General features: G+C 41.9%; 1 protein-coding gene across 1 annotated transcript in view; it reads right to left on the bottom strand.

The window, feature by feature from the left end:
- The window catches only part of CFAP54 (cilia and flagella associated protein 54), a 186,264-nt gene that overhangs the window by 85,086 nt on the left and 77,186 nt on the right, over positions 1-23,992 (bottom strand). Inside the window, exons 34-42 of the mRNA XM_038756067.1 lie at positions 22,963-23,184; positions 20,497-20,642; positions 16,471-16,640; positions 14,993-15,220; positions 11,957-12,180; positions 11,246-11,381; positions 9,617-9,725; positions 3,236-3,388; positions 510-704 (exon numbers count right to left, since the gene is read on the bottom strand). Of these exons, the coding sequence (XP_038611995.1) occupies positions 510-704; positions 3,236-3,388; positions 9,617-9,725; positions 11,246-11,381; positions 11,957-12,180; positions 14,993-15,220; positions 16,471-16,640; positions 20,497-20,642; positions 22,963-23,184 (1,583 nt within the window). The remainder of the gene's footprint in view (positions 1-509; positions 705-3,235; positions 3,389-9,616; positions 9,726-11,245; positions 11,382-11,956; positions 12,181-14,992; positions 15,221-16,470; positions 16,641-20,496; positions 20,643-22,962; positions 23,185-23,992) is intronic.

Genomic DNA, 23,992 nt, shown 5'->3' with positions numbered 1-23,992 from the left:
CTTGAATGCCCTCCCTCTCTTCATATCCGACAGACAATTACTCTCCCCGCCTTCAAAGCCTTATTGAAGACACATCTCCTCCAAGAGGCCTTCCCTGACTAAACCCTTCTTTCCTCTTCTCCCACTCCCTTCTGTGTTGCTTTGACAACTCCCTTTATTCATCCCCCTTCCTAGCCCCACAACACTTATGTACATATCTGTAATTCTACTTATTTATGTCTGTCTCCCCCTCTAGACTGTAAACTCACTGTGGGCAGGGTATGCCTCTGTTATACCATACTGACTCAAGAGCTTAGTACAGTGCTCTGCAGACAGTAAGCGCTCAATAAATATGACTGACTTGGTCAGAAGTTTAAAAGCAGGCAGTGTCCTTAATTCCAAGTGCATGACCCCAGGGAGCGTCTGATACAATCTTTGCAAACAGTAAGCATACAATAAATGCTGCTGCCGCTGCAATGGCTGATATAGCTTTTTTCATTAATATTAAATAAATATTTATGAAGTCTTACCGATAGTTTTTTCATAGGAAGAAATTACAATCGCAATTTGTGAATGAGGTAGTCCCTTGCTTTCAACCGTACTGGGGGAAATGAATTTTTCCTGAGAAAGATCAGGGGGTGTTGGGAGATGTGTTTGCTCTGCTTTAGAGCTAAATTCCACTTTTCGAACTGTGCCACCTGGACTGCATCTTGCTGGAGAAGTTTCTAAATTACGTAAAACATGTTTACAGTTAGAATAGTAGCAACAGGATGGTTCTTATTTCAGCACCATTTCACCTTCAAAAACACTCTGCATCAAAAGCGAGGATCAGCAGGTAGGGGCAATTGTAGGATTGGGCCAATCAAGGCAACTCTCCCAGTTGTTAGGCCCATGAGGCTTTGCCCCTCCTGGTGAGCGGGGTGCCAGAGAGCTGGAACTGCACGGAGGAGTGGGGAAGAGTGGGAATTGCTCTGCATCTGAGTTGCTTAAAGTGTGACCAACTGCTCCTATTCCTCCCACTACCTCCAAGAGGAGGAGCAGATAGGTAGCAGACCCGGAGACTCAGGACTGTCTGGAGACCTGCCTGAAGGATCAATAAAAGGAGCTAGTAATGACAGTTCTCCCCCTCTAGACCGCAAGGTCATTGTGGACAGGGAATGTGTCTGTTTACTATTATACTCAACTGTCCCAAGTGCTTAGTATAGTGCTCTGCACATAGGAAGTGCTCAATAAATATGACTGACTGACAAACCTCTGCGGGCTACACCCAAACAATATCAATGAGGTGGAGAGGAGGCTTTAGGGCACAACAATTAAATTTCTCCCATCCGACTCCACCGCCATCACGTAGCAGGTGCGGGACTGACTCACAAGAGGCATACTGCTGCGCTACTGGGAAAGGCAGGGTGCCCTACAGCTCAGAGCTTTGAAGCATCACCATGACTGGGCAAGAGGTACCAGAAGCAGGGGCAACAGAGTGACTCGTGTGTGAGTCCTTAGACTGCACACCATTTTCGGATGAGAAGAATGACCTAAGGATGAAATTTCCACAATAAACCTTTCCATGCCACTTCCTGACCAGAGGGGATAATAATAATAATAATGACATTTATTCAGTGCTTACTATGTGCAAAGCACTGTTCTAAGCACTGGGGAGGTTTCAAGGTAATCAGGTTGTCCCATGGGGGGCTCACAGTCTTAATCCCCATTTTACAGATGAGGTAACAAGCACAGAGAAGTTAAGTGACTTGCCCAAAGTCACACAGCTGACAATTGGAGCTGGGATTTGGACCCATGACCTCTGACTCCAAAGCCCATCCTCCCCCAAGCGCTTAGTACAGTGCTCTGCACACAGTAAGCGCTCAATAAATATGATTGATTGATTGATTGATTGATTTCCACTGAGCCACGCTGCTTCTCTAATTGATTTGGGATCCCAAATCATGCTCGAAGCCCCAGTCCACATACACCCTGAGGAGAACCTACCACCTTCGTACTTTGGAGGAGCGATATTCAGCCATGCTGTCCAACATGACAGTCCAACATGAGAGTCACATGGGGTCCTATGCCACATGTTTCTGAAGCTATGAACCCCGGTCTCTATTGATGCTATGATGGGGATATACTGTAATACAATTTATTCTGGAGGAGTGATATGATAAAATCTCTAAGTTTGTTTTCAGTTCATAGTAAGCCTAATTATATTGACAGGGAAGACTTTTCCAGTACAACCCATAAATATGTTCAACAGGTTTCTATTCCCTGCACTATTAGAAACTGGAATTATTAAAAAGTCAGTCCTTTACATTCTTAAAGGCTCAACCATTCTTTCTATCAATAATAATTGTGTGATTCCAGAAGGGAGAGAGTGACTTTTAGGAAAGTAGTGAGAAACAAAAATCAGGTTTAGATCCTCTTTGACAAGAAACTTCATTCGAGGACACTCCTTGAGTAAACACTGACAAAGTCAGGTGGCAGAACTGGAAACTAAACAATGCAGACAACCAATCCAGACAATTCAGAATTTTTTTTTTAACCTGGCGGTAATTCAGGATTTGTGGGTCTGCCTTATCTAGAAACTTCTACCTTGTTACAGTTCATTTAGCCTATTGTTTTACTTTATTATAAATCTAAATAGAGAAGGGATGGAAGTGACAATGAGGAGGTGGAAAGAAAGAGGAGAGAGAAGAAGGTAAAAAAAAAAGAAAGAAAGGATGCAGTCCAGAATGAATGGAAACTGAAGTGAAAATCATTGGTCAAAGCCAAAATATCAAGGAGAGTGTCCGAGCGCTACATGGGCCCTCTGGAAAATACATCTAATTCTTCCATTCAAAAACGTAGCTTACTACTACCAAAGAACACTTCAATGAGATTGCAACAGTATCACAGACAGACATTATTGGCGTCAGAAAGCCACCAAAGCCACACTGTCTACTTTCAAAGTTTAAGAAGAAAGGATCTTAATCCATTGGAAATGCTTTTAAATCATTATGTGAACATTTTAGGTAAGACAATTTAGAAATGACATTGATTCTTTAAAAACACTCTCAAAATGGTCTTCGAAAATTCTTTATAAATATGATTCTGATCCTTTAAAAAGCTAATAAAAACTGTCAAATTTCTAAGATTACTTTTAAACCATCAGTATTTTCCAGTTTCTAAAATTCTCTTTTAAGGAGTCAATTTTTAGTGATCAAAGAGATAGGTTGGAAATACATTTACTATGAAGAAAGAAACTTTGCAACAAATATTTTACCTTGTGTTTGTGCAAGAAGTAATGAAAGCAATTTTCTGCTGTGTCTAAGAGATCTGCTGTGGTACTTTGATTTTCCTAGAGTTTCTCTAAAACATTTCAAAGTGTCTGTCAAATCCAGAGGTACACAAACAAGTCTGCTGGCTTGCCTGATATCTAAAAGCAAAAAAAGGGATAGTCAGATGAGAAATAATAATAATGATGGCATTTATTAAGCGCGTACTATGTGCAAAGCACTGATCTAAGTGCTGGGGAAGATACAAGGTGATCAGGTTGTCCCACACAGGTCTCACAGTCTTCATCCCCATTTTACAGATGAGGTAACTGAGGCGCAGAGAAGTTAAGTGACTTGCCCAAAGTCACACAGCTAAGTAGCAGAGTCGGAATTTGAACCCATGACCTCTGACTCCAAAGCCCGTGCTCTTTCCACTGAGCCACGCTGCTTCTCATAATGGGCTGCCAACATAGTCGTAAACAGCTTCTGCTGCCTAGGCAAGGTAGTTCTTCATTTGTGCCTTCTCCTTTATCAAATCTCAACTTTTTCTTCTATATCCCAAAATCAGGATCCTCGGGAACAATAATTTAAATAAAATTGATGAATACCTTTTAAACTTATTTTTTACTTCTTATAAAATAAAAATGAGCTTATATTTGCCATTTTCCTTCAAGAAAACCATCATAAGAGATTAACTATTTCATACTGTCTTTTCCAGGCAGCCATTTCAGAGCAAGAGATCTTAAAAAAAGGAGGGGGGGAGGTGTTGATGGGAAAGGCCAAAGGAAAATGGGAGGCTTGCTATCGGGGAGGGATATGGGAATGCAAATTTGTAGAAGGGTGGGGAAGGGGTGAAAACAGCAGCCAACAGAAGGTAAAACTGTGAGAAAATCTAGGTATTTCTATAAATTCTGGAATTACTTTAAGAAGAAACCTGTGAAAGGCACTTGAACATCAAAAGCTGTGAATTGACTGACTACTCCATTTGTGCAACAGCAAGATCATTTGGGTTTAGAAAGTTCAAAAAAGCCACCCAATACAGCAAAGCAGATTTGACCTTTATGGCACAGGAGAATTGTGGAACATAACACCAAGACTTCTATACGGTGTTCGTTTAGCTAACAAAAGCAGTTGACACTGACAACAGAACAGACCTCTGGAAATTCCTAAGCAAATCTGACTTCCAAGAAATACCCTAAAATGCATTTGATTGATTTTAATTGGTCTGATCCTTTAGCCATCACTGTCAGACTGATGCAGGACTTTATAATAGGTCCACTCTTGTTAAACTGCCATACTTGCGGATGTGAAAAAAGATCTATCAGCCAGATTACACTTCAGCGACCCTGGGAAAATCTTGCAGATCAACAGGCTATAAGCATAATCTACTGTCATTCATTCCATAGTATTTACTGAGCGCTTACTGTGGGCAGAGCACTATACTAGTCTTTGAGACAGTGGTTCAAATGACCGTGCTCTAGAAGCACCTGAACAAGAAGACATGCAAATTATTCTGATTTGCCTTGCAGATTTAGTACAGCACTTTGGTTTGACAAAACATCTGAAGAAAGAGGAGGTTATGTACACCTGAGAATCTCTAGATCCATCCATAGGTTTCCACTGGCAAGTCAGAACTTAAAGCAACGACCACCAAATTCTGATACCTAGTGAGTATGCTGCCCTTCGATGCCTAGAGTGACACATCCCAATCAACTGATAATACTTATTTAGTGACTAAGCACTTGGGAAATATACAGAATTAAAAGACATAATCCTTGCCCTCAAGGTGTTTACAAGTCAACCAAGGTGATAGGTAAAAAAACATTACAGATGGGAAAGAAGACACTGCAAAATGGACCTGGGGAAAAGAAAGTGCTTCAGCAGTGGCATACAAGCATATTGTGAGGAAAGGCAGCATGGCGCAATGGAAAGAGCATGGGCTTTAGAGTCAGAGGTCACGGGTTCAAATCCCGGCTCCACCACCTGTCAGCTGTGTGACTTTGAGCAAGTCACTTAACTTCTCTGGGCCTCAGTTACCTCATCTGTAAAATGGGGATTAAAACTGTGAGCCCCCCGTGGGACAACCTGATCACCCTGTAACCTCCCCAGCACTTAGAACAGTGCTTTGCACATAGTAAGCGCTTAACAAATACCATTATTATTATTATTATAGTCCTTGAAAATGAACATGTTTCATGCAGTATGCCTATGGTGAGAGAAATCTATGACTAATAATAATAATGTCAGTAATAGTTAAGCACTGTATGTCAGGCGCTGTACTTAAGTGCTGGGGTAGATACAAGCAAATCAAGGTCAACATAGTCCCTGTCCCATGTGGGGCTTACAGTACCAACCTCCATTTTACAGATGAGATAACTGAAGCACAGAGAAATGAAGTGACTTGCCCAAGGTGACCCAGCAGATAAGTGGCAGAGCTGGGATTAAAACTCATGACCTTTAGACTCACCAGCCCATGCTGTATCCAGTACGCCATGCTGATTACCTTAAAAGCAGTTCTACTATTACAGAACAAGCACAGGACCTCAAATTAAAACATTAACACCCAAAATGGTATGAATTTTAGGTTAGTAAAAATATTTCTCTCTCATTTCACCCCTAAGGAAATTGGATCTGAAATGCCAGGGACTCCAGAGAGATTAATCCACAGAGCCATAATAAAACAATGAGTGATTTATTTATTTATTATTTATTATTATCTATTTATTTTACTTGCACATATTTACTATTTTATTTATTTTATTTTGTTAATATGTTTTGTTTTGTTGTCTGTCTCCCCCTTGTAGACTGTGAGCCCACTGTTGGGTAGGGACCGTTTCTATATGTTGCCAACTTGTACTTCCCAAGCGCTTAGTACAGTGCTCTGCACACAGTAAGCGCTCAGTAAATACGATTGAATGAATGAATGATTCCAGCACTTACTACCCCCAAAAGACTGCTTCTTACATAATTTAACAGCATCATTTCAAATGCATAGACATGCTGATGAAAAACACCTGGTAACTTCTGGGTGGGTAACAGCAAAATGTAGCAGCACTGAACACTTCAGCACTCTTGAAAACGGACTTATTTCAATCAGAACACCTAAATATCACTGAGACCTAAACTCAGCCAAGGGAGTCAAGGCATAAGGCTAAAACAAACGCAATAAAAGTTTCAGCCATGCAGATATTGTTCCCATGGAGCTATTTCACTTAAGAAACAGGCAAGTTAGTCATCCATCTGGAAACAATCCCTAAACAGAAGTATTTTCAGATAACACAATTCCACAGAGACTGCACCAAATTACATTTACAGTCAGTGCTCCCGTAATGCGTGTTTTCACTTTGTGTTTTGGATAGAATGCAATGACAGAATTAGGAAATGGTCTTCCAACAACACACATCTGTCAGGATACTTGCGATGCGGTAACAAGAGAAACAATTTTGCTCATGGCATCAGACCCTGAGTGAATTTCAGAATACAAGTTTCCCTGTCCCAGGATCATTATATGAGAACTGACTGCACATCATTAAAAAGCTGAGAGGAGAATGGAAAGCTCTTAATGACATGAGAGCCAAATGGGTGTCAGAACTGGGGTATCCCACTATCTGTTCTGAAGAATTATTGGCATCATCTGTTTTTATCAAATGCTAGCATCCTGTGAAAGCATTTGGAGATTTGAAAGCATTGATGCACTGTGGCAAATGTCAAGCATTTACTGAAGTCTCAGGAAAAAGGGAATCAAACATCAGGTAGCATGACCTAATGGAAAGAGTATGGACCTGGGAATCCGAGGACCTGGGTTCTAATCCCAGCTGTCACTTGTCTGTTGTTTGGCCTTAGCTGAGTCACTTAATTTCTCTGTATCTCAGTTACCTCATCTGTAAAATGGGGATTAAAAGAATTAAATCCTATTCCCTCCAAATTAAGGAGCCCCAGGTGGGACAGGGACTGTGTCCAACCTGATTACCTTGTATCTACCCCAGAACTTAGTACAATGCCTGGCACATATTAAGTGCTTAACAAGTACCAAAGGAAAAAAAAAATCCTTGTAGGTGCTCCTTATTCGCGGAAAGCCTGGAAAGCAGTTTGGCCTAGTCAATACAGCTTGGGCCTGGAAGCCAGAGGACCGGGATTCTAATCTTCTATTCTATTCTAACTTTCTATTCTCCATCTTAGACCCTCTCCCTTGGAGAACTCATTCGTTTCCAAGGCTTCAACTACCACCTTTATGCATATCATTCCCAAATCTACACCTCAAGTCCTGATCTGTTGCCCTCTCTGCAGTCTCGCATCTCCTCCTGCCATCAAGACATCTCTACTTGGATGTCCTGCCATCAACTCTAACTTAACATGTCCAAAGCTGAACTCCTATCTTCCCCGCAAAACTCTGTCCTTCCCTTGGCTTTCCCAGCACTGAAGACAGCATCACCATCCTTCCTCTCTCACAAGCCCGTGACCCTGGCATTATCTTTGACTCCTCTCTACCATTCAACCCAAATATTCAATCTCTCACCGAATCCTGTTGGTTTGAACTTCACAACCCTGCTAAAATTCATCCTTTCCTCTCCAACCACTACCAAACACTTATCCTATCCCACCTTGACTACTCCAGCTCTACCTGCAGCCTAATGAAGAAGATAAGAAACCTACCGAATCCCAGGCAAGGGACCAGGTTCTGTTTGGAGAGGGCAAGGAGTGTCTTGGCTCCACCTGTCCACAGTGCGGGGCGAGGACTGCCATGTGTCAGGCACTAACCGCTCGCACAGATGGGGAAATGGGGGAATGGGGGGAAAGTTGTCCCGGGTCTTCCAGTGGCAGGCTTGGCACCCCCCCCCCACACACCCAAATTGGTCCAGGCCAGGGGGGGGCTGTAGTGCCTGGCCCAAACCCCCGGCTTCACTCCTCGCCCTGCCTGTCTCGTGTTCATGAACATCTGCAGAGTCCCTTCTTCCATTTTTACTTATTGTGAGGGTCCACCTGAGGCCAAGATCCCGACCCCACCCTGCCATGGAACACCCAGACCACCTCCCTCAATTCAACAACTCTTAGATGAGATGCCCTAAGTGCCCAGTTGAGCTGCGACATCACAATGGCCAATCCTGAAATCCAAATGGTTCTGTCTTATTTTCACCTGTGGTCCTTTCTAACACTGAATTTCAATGAAAAATATCCTTTCATCTGCAATCCATGAAAATGTGAACACGTTTTTATTCAACAAAAACTTCATACAGAGCTTGCGGTTGTTGCACAACCAGAATTTCCACTGAAACCATATTTTGAATTGCTTTCTATTTTGAGGAAACTGGGGGGAAAATCAGGAGCCTCGAGGAGCTCCTCAAATCCATTGACATGGGCCTAAGAGTAGATACATTTTGATAGTCATTCCTGTAGAGTAGTTATGCTAATTTTTAAAAGCAAATACATTTCAAAACATCAGCTTTTTAGCCATCATGTAATATCTAACTGTTCATGAAACTGGATAGTGTTGTCTTGTGTCTACCTTAACCCTTTCTAAGGACAGGAGGAGAAATGAACCCTGCTTTTGGAGAGTCCTGGAGGATAGAATTGGAAATGGATCGACGTTGGGCAAATCTTTCGGCAGCGAAACACCAAAACGTGGTAAGATACTAGACCCAAGATACTAAAAGAGTATAAGGTATGGAGCAAAAGATAAAAGGAAGAAATCAAAAAGGTTTGATGAGGAGCAAATCTGACCAGTTGAATTGCATTTTCTTCTTTGAGAGTGACATATAATGGAGAGAAAGAAGAAGAAATACATGTGTACTGTACATGATTTGGATAGAGGAAAATACCCAAAAAGGACATATGAACTACATGCCCGAACAAAGGGAGTCAAGAGCTCTCAGAAAACTCTGTAAATTCTTAAGCAATCTAAGACTTCCATTATATCTCAGCCAAACAATATCAGCATTAATCACTACGATAACTGTTTCTGCAGAAGCCAAGGCACACAAGTGGAAAGAAGTCAACTGAAGCGACAATGCTTTAGGTCAATTTGAAGAATTCTCATAAGGGAAGGAAAATAAAACCAAACAATCACCTTAGTCCTTTGCCCATCAACTGTCTATCCCTTTCCTTGTACTCATCTTACCCTTGCTTTATCTCTTATACTAAACTAATAAAAACATGAATTTTAAAAATAGATTCACTTCATTCAAGTTTATAACAAAGAACAAAACTCATTAGATAAAGCAGATGTGTAAATGCCAAATGGATTATTTTTAATTAAAAAACTCTCCACAACAAGTACTAAATACTTTTTAATTATATAAGATTTAGTTCAAATAATCTGAAATGGTAATGCAGAACAAAGTAAATCTTTGTTGAGAGAGAGAAAATGAGGTTATACTGGAATGTGCTCTGACCTGAATACCCACTGCTCCCTTCGTGATCAATAAGGCTTTCAGGATTTATCACTTCATTAGATGTAGTGGCAATACGAAGTTGTTTGTCGATGTAGTTTCTGCAGGTTATCTAAAAAAAAGAATGTTTATTACTTAGTCATCCACTTAGAGATAAAGATTTCAGTTTACCCAACACTTTGTCTCATTTCTCATTTGTCAGAATAAAGGAGGGCACTGTGATGTTTCATCTAGTCATAGGCATGGTGGCATTCAATCATTATAAACTTCTTCCCAAACTGATGACCTGATTTTTCTTTATTCCTTTTGTATATCAGAGCTGGAGGATCATTAGAAAAATGATGAATGGCACCTACCATCAGCTTCCTGATAATCTATAATTGACTGTTCTGGTTGTTTCTTCTTCTAACCAAGTTAAACCTTCTGGTTTAAAAACTTGGGTTTCTTTTATGTTTCCTTTTAATCAGGCTGCGGGGCAGGAGAGGGGTGGGGGGAAATTTCTCCTCCTTCTCTTATCATTTAATACAATTTTATTTCCCTGGCAGTCTCCTGCTGTTTTCAGAATAAACGTCATCTACAATTCTTTTAGCAAACTCTCTTTCAACTGACTTATTTCAAGATCTGGCATAAGCACTTTAATACTTGCCCCAGCCTCACAGCACTTATTTAACTATTCTTATACTATTTCCCCTTTCCCTATTCTACTCTAATGTCGGTCTCGCCCTGTAGACTGTAAGCTCCTTCTGAGGAGGGATTGTGTTTAACAATCTGCTTGATTTCACTTTCCCAAGTGCTTAATATAGCACTAAATAAATACCACTGACCGACTGATTGATCAGTTGGTGGCAGATTTCTTGCCAGCTTTTCTGCACCACTCCTGGTCCCTTAATTGTCCAGAAGAGATGTGCAAGAGAACTGATGCTCCCGCAACCAACTGATGGACTGAAATCTCCACTTGTTTACCCCTTGTATTCTCCCTCACCACAGAAGAACAAATAGAGCTCAACTCATGGAGGACTTGAAGATTGGATTTTATAAATTTCCAAAATTCTGCTTATGTAAATAAATCTCACAACCATCCTGTTGTACCATCGATCCCTCGCTCATATCCTGTCTCCGGCGTGGAACTCCCTTCCCCTTTGTAACTATAAGGCTGTCACTCTCCCCACCTTAAAAGCGTTATTAAAATCACATCTCCTCAAAGAGGCCTTCCCTGACTAAACCCTCATTTCCTTTTCTCCCACTCCCTTTGGCATCAACCTTGCATTTGACTTTGCATCCTTTACTCACCCTGTCAGCCCCACAGCACTTATGTACATATCCATTATTTATTGATTGATATTAATGTCTTTCTCCCCCTTTAGACTGTAAATTCCTTTCAGGCAAGGAATGTATCTACCAACTCTGTTATACTGTACTCTCCCAAGTGCTTAGAACAGTGCTCTGCACACAGTAAGTGCTCAGTAAATACAACTGATTGACTATGAAACACTTACGAATTCACTGCTAGATGTTACCAAAATTAATATGCATTTCTTTGTTGAAAATAATAGACCTCCACAGCAGAAATCCTGGCTGTGATGGAAAGCATAATGCGTTGCATTCTATGGAATTCAACATTAAAAGCCTTACCTTCTCTTTGTGATCGGTCACAAATTTCACAAAATGGGGTTGAGGAATATCTGGACCACCGAAAGCCTGCACTCTTTCAATAAGTTGTCTCTGAGCATGTACCAGTAATGGAGTAACTTGTCCTGTGTACTTCTCACTGAATAAGGGGAAGAAAATGTATTGAAGTGTAACCACCACTGAGGCAGAGGCACAAAAGGTTGTCATTTTCATAATCCGCACCCCTCCAATCAGGGTCTCTGGGTAGGACAGCCCAGTGAGCCCAAGGTGAGTCACTGCCCACAAATCTGCTTTAGTAAAGAGGAATTCAATAGGATACTGGGAGAAGACAGTAAAGGAAGGTTACTCTAAGAAAAATAAAGAGGGAGCTAAAAAGGGAGTAGTGCATTTCTGCTAAATTCAGGGAGGTAGCAATACTTTCAGGTTATTAAATAGCTAGAGTTTGGAGATTTGGGAATGATTTTCTGTATAAGGATCCTATCTGGGAATTTGGAGTGTGCACATTGACTAGGCAATTGAGGACACTCAATATCGATTACTATCTGAGGCTTCGGGGCAGAAGTTAAGTTATTCACTGAAGGGAAGCCTTAGAATAGTGGGCTAGGTGTTTTCTTTCAACAAGCGTGACAGTGTAAAGGCTGCAAAAAACAAAACTAGTTAAAGCTTTACATGCCATCAGTTACTTCCACAAATCACCTTTCTAGTAGTACTTACTGTGTAATTGAATTGAACTGAACGGCTATGTGTATCAAGGTTTCCCACTTCTCCACTTGGTATAAGATTTGTAAAGTTTTCAATACAAAATCACACGTCCATCTGAAGTCAACTACCGTCACATCATCTAAAGGCTGTTCAAAAGTAAGCTTAGAACCACCTTCATCATCACCGATGCTCCCAAAACAGCTTGGAATATTGAAGTCTCCTTGTTCATCGACAATCTGCAAACAGCAAATATATGGTCAGTTAAACCTAGATAACATTAATGGTTATGGTCTTTGTTAAGTGTTTACTGCACTGTACTAAGTGTTGGGGTAGATAAAAGACATTCAGATCGGACACTGCCCCTGTCTCACATGAGGCTCACAGTCCAAATAGGAGTAGGATTTAATCCCCATTTTGCAGATGATGAAACTGAGGCACAGAGATGTTAAATGACTTGCCCAACGTCACACAGCAAGCGAGTGTCAGAGCCGGAATTAGAACAGACTCCCAGGACAGTGCTCTTTCCTCTTGGCTACACTGCTTCTTGAATTGATGATAAAAAGATGCCCAAATTAAATTTCCTACAGAGTTGGCAGGGGCAGTGTCTTTTTCTTCTGCACAGTGCTCCCTGATGGGCCACCTTCTAATGTCAGGGGGAGGAGGTGAGACAGGTTGGATAACAACACAGATCTACACAATGTCTGAGCAGCTCTACTTAAGAACTCTGCATTCTGAAGAGGGAATGATAATAATGATGGCATTTATTAAGCGCTTACTATGTGCAAAGCACTGTTCTAAACGCTGGGGAGGATACAAGATTATCAGGTTGTCCCACGTGGAGCTCAGTCTTACTCCCCATTTTACAGATAACTGAGGCACAGAGAAGTCAAGCGACTTGCCCAAGGTCACGCAGCTGACAAGCGGCGGAGCCGGGATTAGAACCCACGACCTCTGACTCCCAAGCCCGGGCTCTTTCCACTAAGCCATGCTGCTTCTCGTGGGAAGGGAAGGGACTAGAGAAGGTAGCCTATCATATTCTAGAGAAGCAGCGTGGCTCAGTGGAAAGAGCCCGGGCTTTGGAGTCAGAGGTCATGGGTTCAAATCCCGGCTCCGCCAGTTGTCAGCTGTGTGACTTTGGGAAAGTCACTTCAACTTCTCTGGGCCTCAGTTTCCTCATCTGTAAAATGGAGATGAAGACTGTGAGCCCCCTGTGGGAAAACCTGATCACCTTGTAACCTCCCCAGAGTTTAGAACAGTGTTTTGCATATAGTAAGCGCACAATAAATGCTATTATTATTATTATTGATTTATTCATTAATTTCCTCATTTTTGATCCTTACCTGCAAACACCACCACAGGAAGAACCAATGTCTTTCAAGACAGCACTACAGAGCCATATGTGCGAGTGCAGCCGAGTGACCCACTGCTCGACCAATATACGTGCACGCGCTGTGTACGTGAATGTTCTCAAACACCTAGCACAGTGCTCCACACACAGTAGGTGCTCAGTGATTATCTGATGAAGATATGGACAATACGGACGTAGCGCTCAAAGGGGAATAGTATAATGCCAGACCGGGATCTCTCTTTTAGGGCCATTTCCAACTGAATATAGAGCCGCGGGAAAGGAAGAAATACCTGGATCCGCATCCTCAAGTGGATCTAGGCCTCGACTCCTGAATTCTAGGTAGGAGAAGAGTTAAAACTAGCAATAGCAAGGTAGAGTTGATTCTGTCGGGGTCGTCCATGAGGAATGGCAGAAGAGCCTTGGTTCTGAGAAATTCATTATGGTGACAGTGGCTTGCATGGCACCCCTTCACACTCTGGTCTCTGCCAGCAGCCGAAGTACAGCAGCATGTGGTCTACCAATCTCCTGGGTCATTAAGACACTGTGCTTTCTTCCCCATCCCTACCTTAAACAATCCCTCAATTCAAACCCATAATAATAATATTCATTCATTCAATCATATTTATTGAGTGCTTACTGTGGGCTGAGCACTGTATTGAGCCCTTGGGAGAGTACAATACAACAATAAACTGTCACATTCTCTGCCCACAATGAGCTTATAGTCTAGAGGAGACAAATATCAATATAAATAAATACAGTTACAGATATGTACATAAGTGCTGTGGGGCTGGGAGGGGAGAAGAACAAATGGGGCAAGTCAGAGGGGTGCAGAAGGCGAGGAAAAGTGGGGCTTAGTCTGGGAAGGCCTCATGGAGGAGATGTGCTTTCAATAAGGCTTTGAAGTGGGGTAGAGTTTGTTATACACCAACCGTGTGCAAGATAATCAGGGCAGAAACAGACCCTGATCCTCATGCGGATCACAGTCTAAGGTATTTCATCCTCATTTTACATGTAAGGAAACCGAGGAACAGAGAAATTCAGTGGCTCATCCAAGATCCCACAGCAAGGAAGTGGCGGAGCAGGGATTAGAACCCACGTCTCCAGATCCCAGGCCCAAGCTATTTCCGCCAGGCCACACCGCTACTCATGAAACCTCCGTAAGTCTTAGAGCCCGCGGGCACAGTAGCAGCAGCAGGAGTTAGCTGTGGATTGGGGCCTGGATCTTGGGGAAAATTTTAGTATCCAGACAGAAGAAAGGCTTAAGCTTTTCAGCCCCTAAAAAGATAAAGTCTTGAGCCTCCAAATGCTCATGAGAATTGATATCTTTCAGCCCAAGGATTTATTCCTTAAATATTAATTTGAAGATGATCCTTTGCTTTTCAGAGCTAAACATAACAAAAATCCCCATCATGATTAGATCACTAGCATCTTTAAACTAGTAATGTGGTTTAAATCTAGGACAGGTTGGCAATATTTTCACTGGCCAAGACGACAGACATTTTTAGTTTTAGAAATATATAATGCTTTTCTGCAAAAGTTGCAGTGAATTGTGCAACATTCTTGTGGAAAACGGTCAAAAAGTAAGTAAATCAAATCTGAACCTGAGACAAAATTGAATCCTTGTTTAAACGAAGCTGTATGTTTCCAAAAGTGCTTTAAACTCATCAATACAACACATGTATTTACAGAACTATGCTCACCTTCACGGAATTAGTATTTTGAAGATCCACTACCATGTCAAGAAGCATATCTGATGCAAAATAGAATGGTAGCACAAGAGCACAAGTGAGAACATCTGTGTTAATAGGAAGTGATGTCTGAAGCTGATCTGCATGTTTAACAAGTAAGTGCATGTCTTGAGAATAGTTCCAAAGAAGTCGGCAGGCATTCTGTAGCAACGTCCATTGCCTACCACGATGAGCAAGAACCTGCAGCATAAAGATCCGAACAAATAACTTCATCTAGTAAGAGTGGTGATAATATTTATTAATTACCTACCATGTGTAGATCATTGTACGAAGCACTCGACAAAAAAAACACGGTAGAGAATTAGACCAGTTCCTTGATTCCCCAAAAGACTCAAAATTCTATGCATAAGTTGGGGAGATGGGAATAGCAGACATATAAGGAAAGATGAAACAATAAAAACAGCATAAAAGAAAAGGACAAAGATAAAAACAAAAAAAAAATGAAAACAAAAAGAGCAATAGGGTACTGAGCCTAGAGTAGGAATAATTATTGTTATGGTACTTCTTAAATGCTTACTATGTGTCAAGCACTGTTCTAAGCAATTGGGTAAATAAACGTTCAGGTTGGACACAGTTCCTGTCCCACATGAGGCTCACAGCCTTAATCCCTGTTTTCCAGATGAGTTAACTGAGGCACAGAGAAATTAAGTGACTTGTCCAAGGGCAAAGAGAAGACAATTAGCGGAGCTGGGATTCAAACCCAGGTCCTTCTGACTCCAATGTCCATGCTCTAACCACTCGGGCATGCTGCATCCCTTCATCTTGCACCTCGATTAATCCTAAATTAGCCAACCGGGGTCGTCCATAGCTGGAGATCAGTTTAAGAGATGGCAAAGCAACCCCGCCATCTCTCTAACAGCCATTTCCTTCCTCCCACACATATTGGAGATAAGCAGCTGATAGCAATGAAGTCTAGATGCTGGCTACTCTACTCCTTCCTGAAAAGCTGTGATCGCTAGAAATGATTTTAAGGGTATCAATATAACAAAAGGATTCACAACAGGATACAAATTACTTGGAATATCTATCACATGTATTTACTGAGGGCTTACTGTGTGCAGAACAGTGTGCTAAGTGCTTGGGAGAGTACAATATATGTCGGCAGACACGTTCCCTGACCACAAGAAGCTTACAGTCTAGAGATGAACATGATTCCCTAAAAATTCACACTTTTATTTATTCAACTATCCCAAATTTATCAATGGAGGAATATCCTTTGCTGAAGATTCTTAGGAATATGGGGGAGAGATGATGAAAGGAATGAACGATGAGCTTGGCAAAGTCCAAAAGTCCCATGATTCTCAAGGTGATTACAATATACAAAAGGGGATTCTTTTCTCTTACCTAAATAACATTTTTTCCAGTAATGCTTTCATGATACTTCGATTGATTGAATTGATTGAATTAACAAATCAGAAATGCTACATTACCACTGCTCGTCTTAAATGAAGAAAGATTTTGGAGAAATGATCTAAAAGATTGATTGTAGTTGAAGGGTCCAGGATGGGGGGATGAGATGGGTCACTATCATTTGTCACATGCACCTGGGGGCTATCCACTTCATCCACATTAGAGCCGGGGTAAAAAAATTCAGGACAGTCTAAAGACAAAAATAGCAACTACATTAAATTCCAGTTAACTTTTAACTTGTCTCTATGATATTAGTCAATCAATTAATCGGGGGTACTTATTGAACTCATTATTTTCAGAGTAATGTATTAAGTGCTTGAAAGAGTACAATACCATACAGTTAGCAGACACATTCTTTTACCACTACACTTATAACAAATGTCTACCTTGATAAAATTAACAACAGCATATTGATCTTCTCCTAGCTTAGCAATTTGCTTCAAATTTGAGCCCAATTTGTTAGAGAGACTTAATATTTGTAAAATAATGCCCCGGAGAGAGTCCTTTTTCCTATTCAGTATTCACTCTTCATGTAAAACCGCTTAATTCTGAAATGCCAAGAGTCACATTCAGCAATATTTTTCCTCTTGTCTGATAGAGAAAACACGTTCTCCCATACTTCTGGTATTATGATATCAGACAGCTTGAATTCCCACATAAAAGTCTACTCTGAAGGAAGACTTCCGGAAACCATCTGCTAAAAATGTTCTAGACAAAATTAGATGGAACGTTTAATACAATTTACACTGACTTTTGTAACAGGTCTGTGGTGCATGTTAAACGCTCACTAGGTGCCAAGCCCTGAACTAAGCAATGGGATAAATACAGGATAATCAGGCTGGGAATAGTGTCTGCCCCACACGTGGCTCACAGTCTAGGTGGGAAGGGGAACGGATATTCAATTCCTACAGCAGGCAGGCGGCAGAGCCGTGATTAGAACCCAGGCCCTCTGCCTTCAAGGCCTGTGTTCTTTCTGCTAGGCCATGCTATTTAATAATGTGGTATTTGTGAAGCACTCACTGTGTTAAGGACTACTCTAAGCACTGGGGAAGATACAAGACAATCAGTCGGGTCAGATGCAGTCCCTGTGCTACACAGGGCTCACAATCTAAGTAGAAGGGAGAACAGACACTGCATCTCCATTTTACAGACAAGACAACTGAGGCCCAGAGAGGTTAAGTGAGTTGCCCAAGGTCACACGCAGCAACCACGTACTTCCTTGAACTTTTTTCACTCCTTTATAAAGCAGGCTGTGCTGCAGTTAATATCAAAAAATCACATCCCTGTTAAGCACAATCAGCCCAGGAAATGCTCAGCGACTGCCCCCATCCCCACCAGTGACCAGGTAGTTTTAGGCCCAGGCCTGCGGTCCAGCAGCTGTGGGGTTCCAGTATCCCATCTGAGTCCAGTTTTTCTCTCCTCACAATCCCATTTTCTTTTGATTCTTGCCTGGGAGCAGATAAAGGGACTGCTATATTTCCCCCTTGGTTTTGGACAGAGTCCATTGGAGAAGACTGTCCAGGACTCCCCACTTCAATCCATACTTCATGCTGCTGCCCGGATTGTCTTTGTCCAGAAACGCTCTGGGCATGTTACTCCCCTTCTCAAAAATCTCCAGTGGCTACCAATCAATCTGCGCATCGGGCAGAAACTCCTCACCCTGGGCTTCAAGGCTGTCCATCACCTCGCCCCCTCCTACCTCACCTCCCTTCTCTCCTTCTCCAGCCCAGCCCGCACCCTCCGCTCCTCTGCCGCTAATCTCCTCACCGTACCTCGTTCTCGCCTGTTCCGCCATCGACCCCCGGCCCACGTCATCCCCCGGGCCTGGAATGCCCTCCTTCTGCCCAACCGCCAAGCAAGCTCTCTTCCTCCCTTCAAGGCCCTACTGAGAGCTCACCTCCTCCAGGAGGCCTTCCCAGACTGAGCCCCTTCCTTCCTCTCCCCCTCGTCCCCCTCTCCATCCCCCCCCATTCTTACCTCCTTCCCTTCCCCACAGCACCTGTATATATGTTTGTACATATTTATTACTCTATTTATTTATTTTGCTTGAACATATCTATTCTATTGATTTTATTTTGTTAGTATGTTTGGTTTTGTTCTCTGTCTCCCCCTTTTAGACTGTGAGCCCACTGTTGGGTAGGGACTGTCTCTATATGTTGCCAACTTGTACTTCCCAAGCGCTTAGTACAGTGCTCTGCACACAGTAAGCGCTCAATAAATACGATTGATTGACTCCCGTGTGGGGAAGTATCCTGTGCCCAGAGATCCCTGGAAGACAGGGTCATTCCAGACGCTCAGACCATATGAGACCCTGAGGCGGGAGATGGGGAGCCTAAACCAAAACGTCTTCAGAGTCTGGACCACCCCGAGTTCACCTCCAGGCCCGGCCTGGTTCTGGTTCAAACCCAAGGTGGGCAGGTGGATGCAATTCCATGAGAAAGGAACCAGGGAGTTGGTGGTTCTTGCCTACCCCACTGGGCCTTGTGGGACCTAGAGGACAGAGCTCTGGAACTGGGAGCCAGGAGACCCAAGATAACATCCCAGATCCACAAAGGCCCCACGCTACGACCCTGGGCAAGGCACTCAACCTCTCTGGACCCCCGCTGCCTCCTCCACAAAATGGGGGTAAGGTAGACTGTGAGTCCTGTTTGGGATCAACGGCCAGCTCTGCCACTGATCAGTTGTGTGACTTTGGGCAAGTCACTTGACTTCTCTGTGCCTCACTTGCCTCATCTGTAAAATGGGGATTAAGACTGTGAGCCCCTCGTGGGACAACCTGATTACCTGGTATCTACCCCAGTGCTTAGAACAGTGCTCGACACATGGTAAGCGCTTAAATACTAACATTATTATTAATATTATTACCCCCGTCCCCACCCCACAACACTTGTGTGTATATATGTACATACATATAATTCTATTTATTTTATTAATGATGTGTATATAACTATAACTATTTATTTATGTTGATGCTATTGATGCCTGTTTACTTGTTTTGATGTCTGTCTCCCCCTTCCTCGACTGTGAGTCCACTGTGGGCAGGGATTGTCTCTGTTGCTGAATTATACTTTCCTAGCGCTTAGTACAGTGCTCGGCACACAGTAAGCACTCAATAAGTACGACTGAATGAATAATGTGTCAACAGATGCCTGAAGAATAATAATAGTACTGTACACGACCACTTCAATACTTCTCCAATCTTTTGGGAGGGATGGAGAGTCATACGTATTTGATTATTTGGAGTGGATTCCTCAAGCTTTTTCTTCTCTCCTGGTTCCCTGCCCTGTGGTTCTTCCATTTACTTGTTCGGGTCAGCCACCAGAGGATAGGTCAAAGAGAGAAGATGATTGTCCATCTCGGTCCATCCCGCTGGCCACTAAGTCAAGGCCAGGTGAGAAGAATGTTAGATGCCAGTGAAAAGATGAGTTTAACTACTGAACTGAGAAGGAAAGTAGAATGCAGGGGAGCAGTGTGGCCTAGTGGACAGAACACCAGCCTGGGAGTCAGAAGGTCATGGGTTCTAATCCTGACTCCGCCATTTGTCTGCTGAGTCACCTTGGGCAAGTCACAACTTCTCGGTGCCTCACTTCCCTCATCTGTAAATGTAAAATTGGACTCTGTCCAACCCCTATTTGCTTGTAACCACCCCAGCGCTTAGTACAGGGCCTGATACATAGTAAGTGCCTTACAAATACCAAAATTATGTTATTATACCCAGGATCCTCAGGGACGAGATCAGGCATTCTCCTCCACCACCCCAACCCCACCACAATTGTCTTGCCCCAACAGTGAATTTCAGTGGTACACTGAAATATATTTCCAATAGTAACATCTTTAGTTGGCATTCCTCTGCCTGAAAAATACTCTGCATGCCATCATGTAAGCTCACCTGTGGGCAGGGAATGTGCCTGTTTATGGTTATATTGTACTCTCCCAAGCATTTAGTACATTTCTTTGCACATAGTAAGCACTCAATAAATGTGACAGAATGTGAATATGACTTAATTAGCCATTAAAATGTAGGTGAAATCTGTACTGTCTATTACCTGATATCCATTTGTCTTTTCTTTTCTTTAATGGAAGAAAGGACGCCATTATCATTTTGTAGTTCTCCAGATTTAAATTTGATGCTTCCACCAGCACTGAACCAGAATTACAGAGTGAAAATAGATCGGGGTCTAAACTTTGGTAACTACAGAAATAAAACGAAAAATAAACTTCAATTGATTTATCCTTCATGTTTTAAACATTTCCACGAGTTACACAAAGATGTTCAAAGAAATAGAGCAAAAGAAAATCAGCATCATTTTCAAAACAAAAAGTACATCCTCAGTTTCAGGCTAAATTTTGGATTTAATAGGAAGTTAAATGATTCTTCCTACAATTTTTAAACTTACAATTGATAACATCTGTCTTGGTTACACTACAATGTAGTTTTCACAACCTCTTAGGCCAAATCCAATTTCTTAAGCAAGCCTCTCATTCATTCAATCGTATTTATTGAGCGCTTACTGTGTGCACAGCACTGTACTAAGCGCTTGGGAAGCACAAGTTGGCAACATATAGAGAAGGTCCCTACCCAACAACGGGCTCACAGTCTCTCCAAACAGACCCCAGACTAAACACTAGAGAAGAAAGTGTAATCAAATTGGCAACAATGAAGAAAACTTTCAAAAAGATTTAATTTACAAAAAAATTTTCAAATGATAGGTTCCTTTCAGAGAGCCTTGTAAAATTATTATTTGACTTTAAATCACCAAAATACGATAGGCTACAAGTCGCTATATTATTATTGCTATTCCATTGTGTGGATGAGGAAAACACAAAAAAGGAATTAGCTTTCTCACAGAAACAGCTAGTACCTCAGCAGGAATGATAATTTATGAGTTCTTGAGTTCACTTCCTGGGCTTTGAAGACAAATCGGATGACCCACTTAGGAATGTCCCAATGTACTAGAGCTGTGTAGTTTATTTCGCCCCAGCAGTGTTTCCAGATCATTTTCATTCAGTTCATTCATTCAATCATATTTACTGAGCGCTTACTGTGTGCAAAGTGCTGTACTAAGCACTTCGGAGAGTACAATACAACCAACGGACACACTCCCTGCCCACAACGAGCTTCCAGTCTAGAGGATATCATCATCAGGGTATGCTCTGTTATCTAACCTCTAATGACTATCTCCAGTTGGACTCTGAGTAATGGATGGTGTGCCAACAGATACATGGAGTCAGCAAAGTAAATGCTGGATGTGAAACCCAGAAATTTCTCTTCAGCCAGTTAGTTTCTGAGTTGTGTGACACCCATACTGTTGGAACCAGTGGGCATTTATATAATCCATGAATAAGAAGGATCTTAGTGTTTGTTATCATTACCTATCACTGTCTACAGAAGACCCATATAGCTTTTCCCCCTCCACATGGAAAGAGAAGCACATGGATGAAAATAAAAAGCAGCAGAATAAAGTCCATGGACGGACAAGCAGACTCGATGGGGTGATAAACCTGGATTCCAGCTTAGAGAATGGTAAGCAAGCCTTAGACACATTGGCCTTTGTGCCATTTGATTTTACATTCTTGGATATCATGCTGGTGCAACAACAATAATGACAACTATGGTATTTGTTAAGTGTTTACTACACGTCAAGCGCTGTAGAAAGCACTGCGGTAGATACACAATAATCCTGTTCCACTTGGGGCTCATATATGAATCCCCATTTTACAGATGAGGAAACTGAGGTACAGAGAAGTTAAATGACTTGGCCAAGATCAAACAGGACACAAGTGACAGAGCTGGGATTAGAACTCAGGTTCTCTGACTCCCGGGCCTGTGCTCTTTCTGCTAGGCCACCCTACTTCTAACCTAGTTATCTACTCGAAGGTGGTGTACTTAAAGCAGATGTGATCTTTGTGATTTTATTTAACACTAGAAACAACTTCTGGACTATAAGCTCATGCGGGCAGAAAACAGGTCTAGTAACTTATACGCTCCTAAATGTTTAGTACAGTGCTCTGCATACAGTAAGCCTTGAAAAATAGCACTGATCGACTGATTCAGCTTTAATAAAATACTTCGGGGCACCCATAACCATAATGAGACCTCATTATACTTTAGGAGGGCTTATGATTCCCTCAAAGCAGAGCTACTAGCCCCATTATAGTAGCAGACAACTGATTCCCGCTACTTTCCGAGGCCATCACTTTAAGTCACGGGCTGGGAATAATGATTTCTTTGACCAATCTCTCAGTGCGCTAGCTACCTAGCTGGAAAATACTGCCCGAGGAGTGCTGAAGGATGACAATAAACCTATGGCTAAGGGTCGGGAGGGAAGTGTGGAGGGGGACTTCTGAAAGTAAGTGAGCAGAAGATGGAGAAGGGAAAGAGGGTAATGGACAAAGAGATCAGAGAGATGAAAAGGCAAGACTCCCATACATATGTCATGGTTATCAGCTAATCCACACGGAATTCCTAGAAACGTGATTAAAGATCTTGTAGTTAAAAAAATTTACTCTACCTGATCATATTTTGAGAATTGCAAACTTTAATATTTGTAGAATCTTCTAGTTGCTTTCTAAATACATTGAAGTGCGCCATTGCCAGATATATGTTCATCTGAGATCTCCATGGCATTTCCTCAGTAAACAACTGATGGAGTTTTTTTCTTTTCAAGTGGTATAGTATAAATGGACTCAAGAATTCGATCAGACATTTGGAAGCCATTTTTCTGCCATCATACCTTGCGTACCGATCCAGGTACCGATCCAGGAAGAAAATTTTCAGAGTTACACAAACTATAAATCTAGAAACTCTCATCTATCTAATAATGGAGAAAGAACAATAACTACAGTAAGTTCAAATTTAGAATTTAGGTTAATTTATAAAGTCAGTAAGGATTTGATCCAATGGAGTCTTTGAACATTATATCAAAATTGAAAAGAACTGAGTTCCTGCATCTTCAAAGCCTGAAGCTGTATTTTATAAACCCATTATCCTCATTTACATTTCATGTATTTGGGGACAGTAACCTTAGCTTTCCTATTTATCTCTGCCAGAAATCCATGAACTCAATTTATCCATCCTTGACTAGAGTTACACTTGTTCTGGCTCTATCTACCATTAACCAAAACACCAAGTAGGGGAAGCAGGTCTGTTATTTTTATCATTGCTTTCGATTTGTTTTAAAACTACGTTTTTTCAAAGAATGGATTGGGATTTCTTTCAGGGTTGAGGTGAAAACAGGATTAAAAATTTGATTCTCTAAAGAATACGCACATGTAATCTATCCACTAAACTACTCTCAAGGACTCTTCAAACAGTTAAAATGGGTACGGTGCTTTCCAGGATGCTTCCGATGCAAATTTTTAGGCAGAGGTATTTGAGAGCAAGGCCATGGCTGGACAGGGGACGAGGTCTTACTCAGGGAGAACTGGCAGAGGAAATTCAATTTATGAGCTCCCTGGGTTGTGATATGCCTGTCTGCTTGCTCCTTTGAGCTAAAGTCAGGAAGTTCCCTGTAGTCAACTATTTCCTTCTGCTTAAGTTAT

The sequence above is a fragment of the Tachyglossus aculeatus genome, chromosome 14, assembly GCF_015852505.1.
Source record: "Tachyglossus aculeatus isolate mTacAcu1 chromosome 14, mTacAcu1.pri, whole genome shotgun sequence".
In the NCBI taxonomy this organism is placed as follows: domain Eukaryota; kingdom Metazoa; phylum Chordata; class Mammalia; order Monotremata; family Tachyglossidae; genus Tachyglossus; species Tachyglossus aculeatus.
The sequence above is the reverse complement of the archived record's forward strand: the minus strand, read 5'-3'. Positions and strand labels throughout refer to the sequence as shown.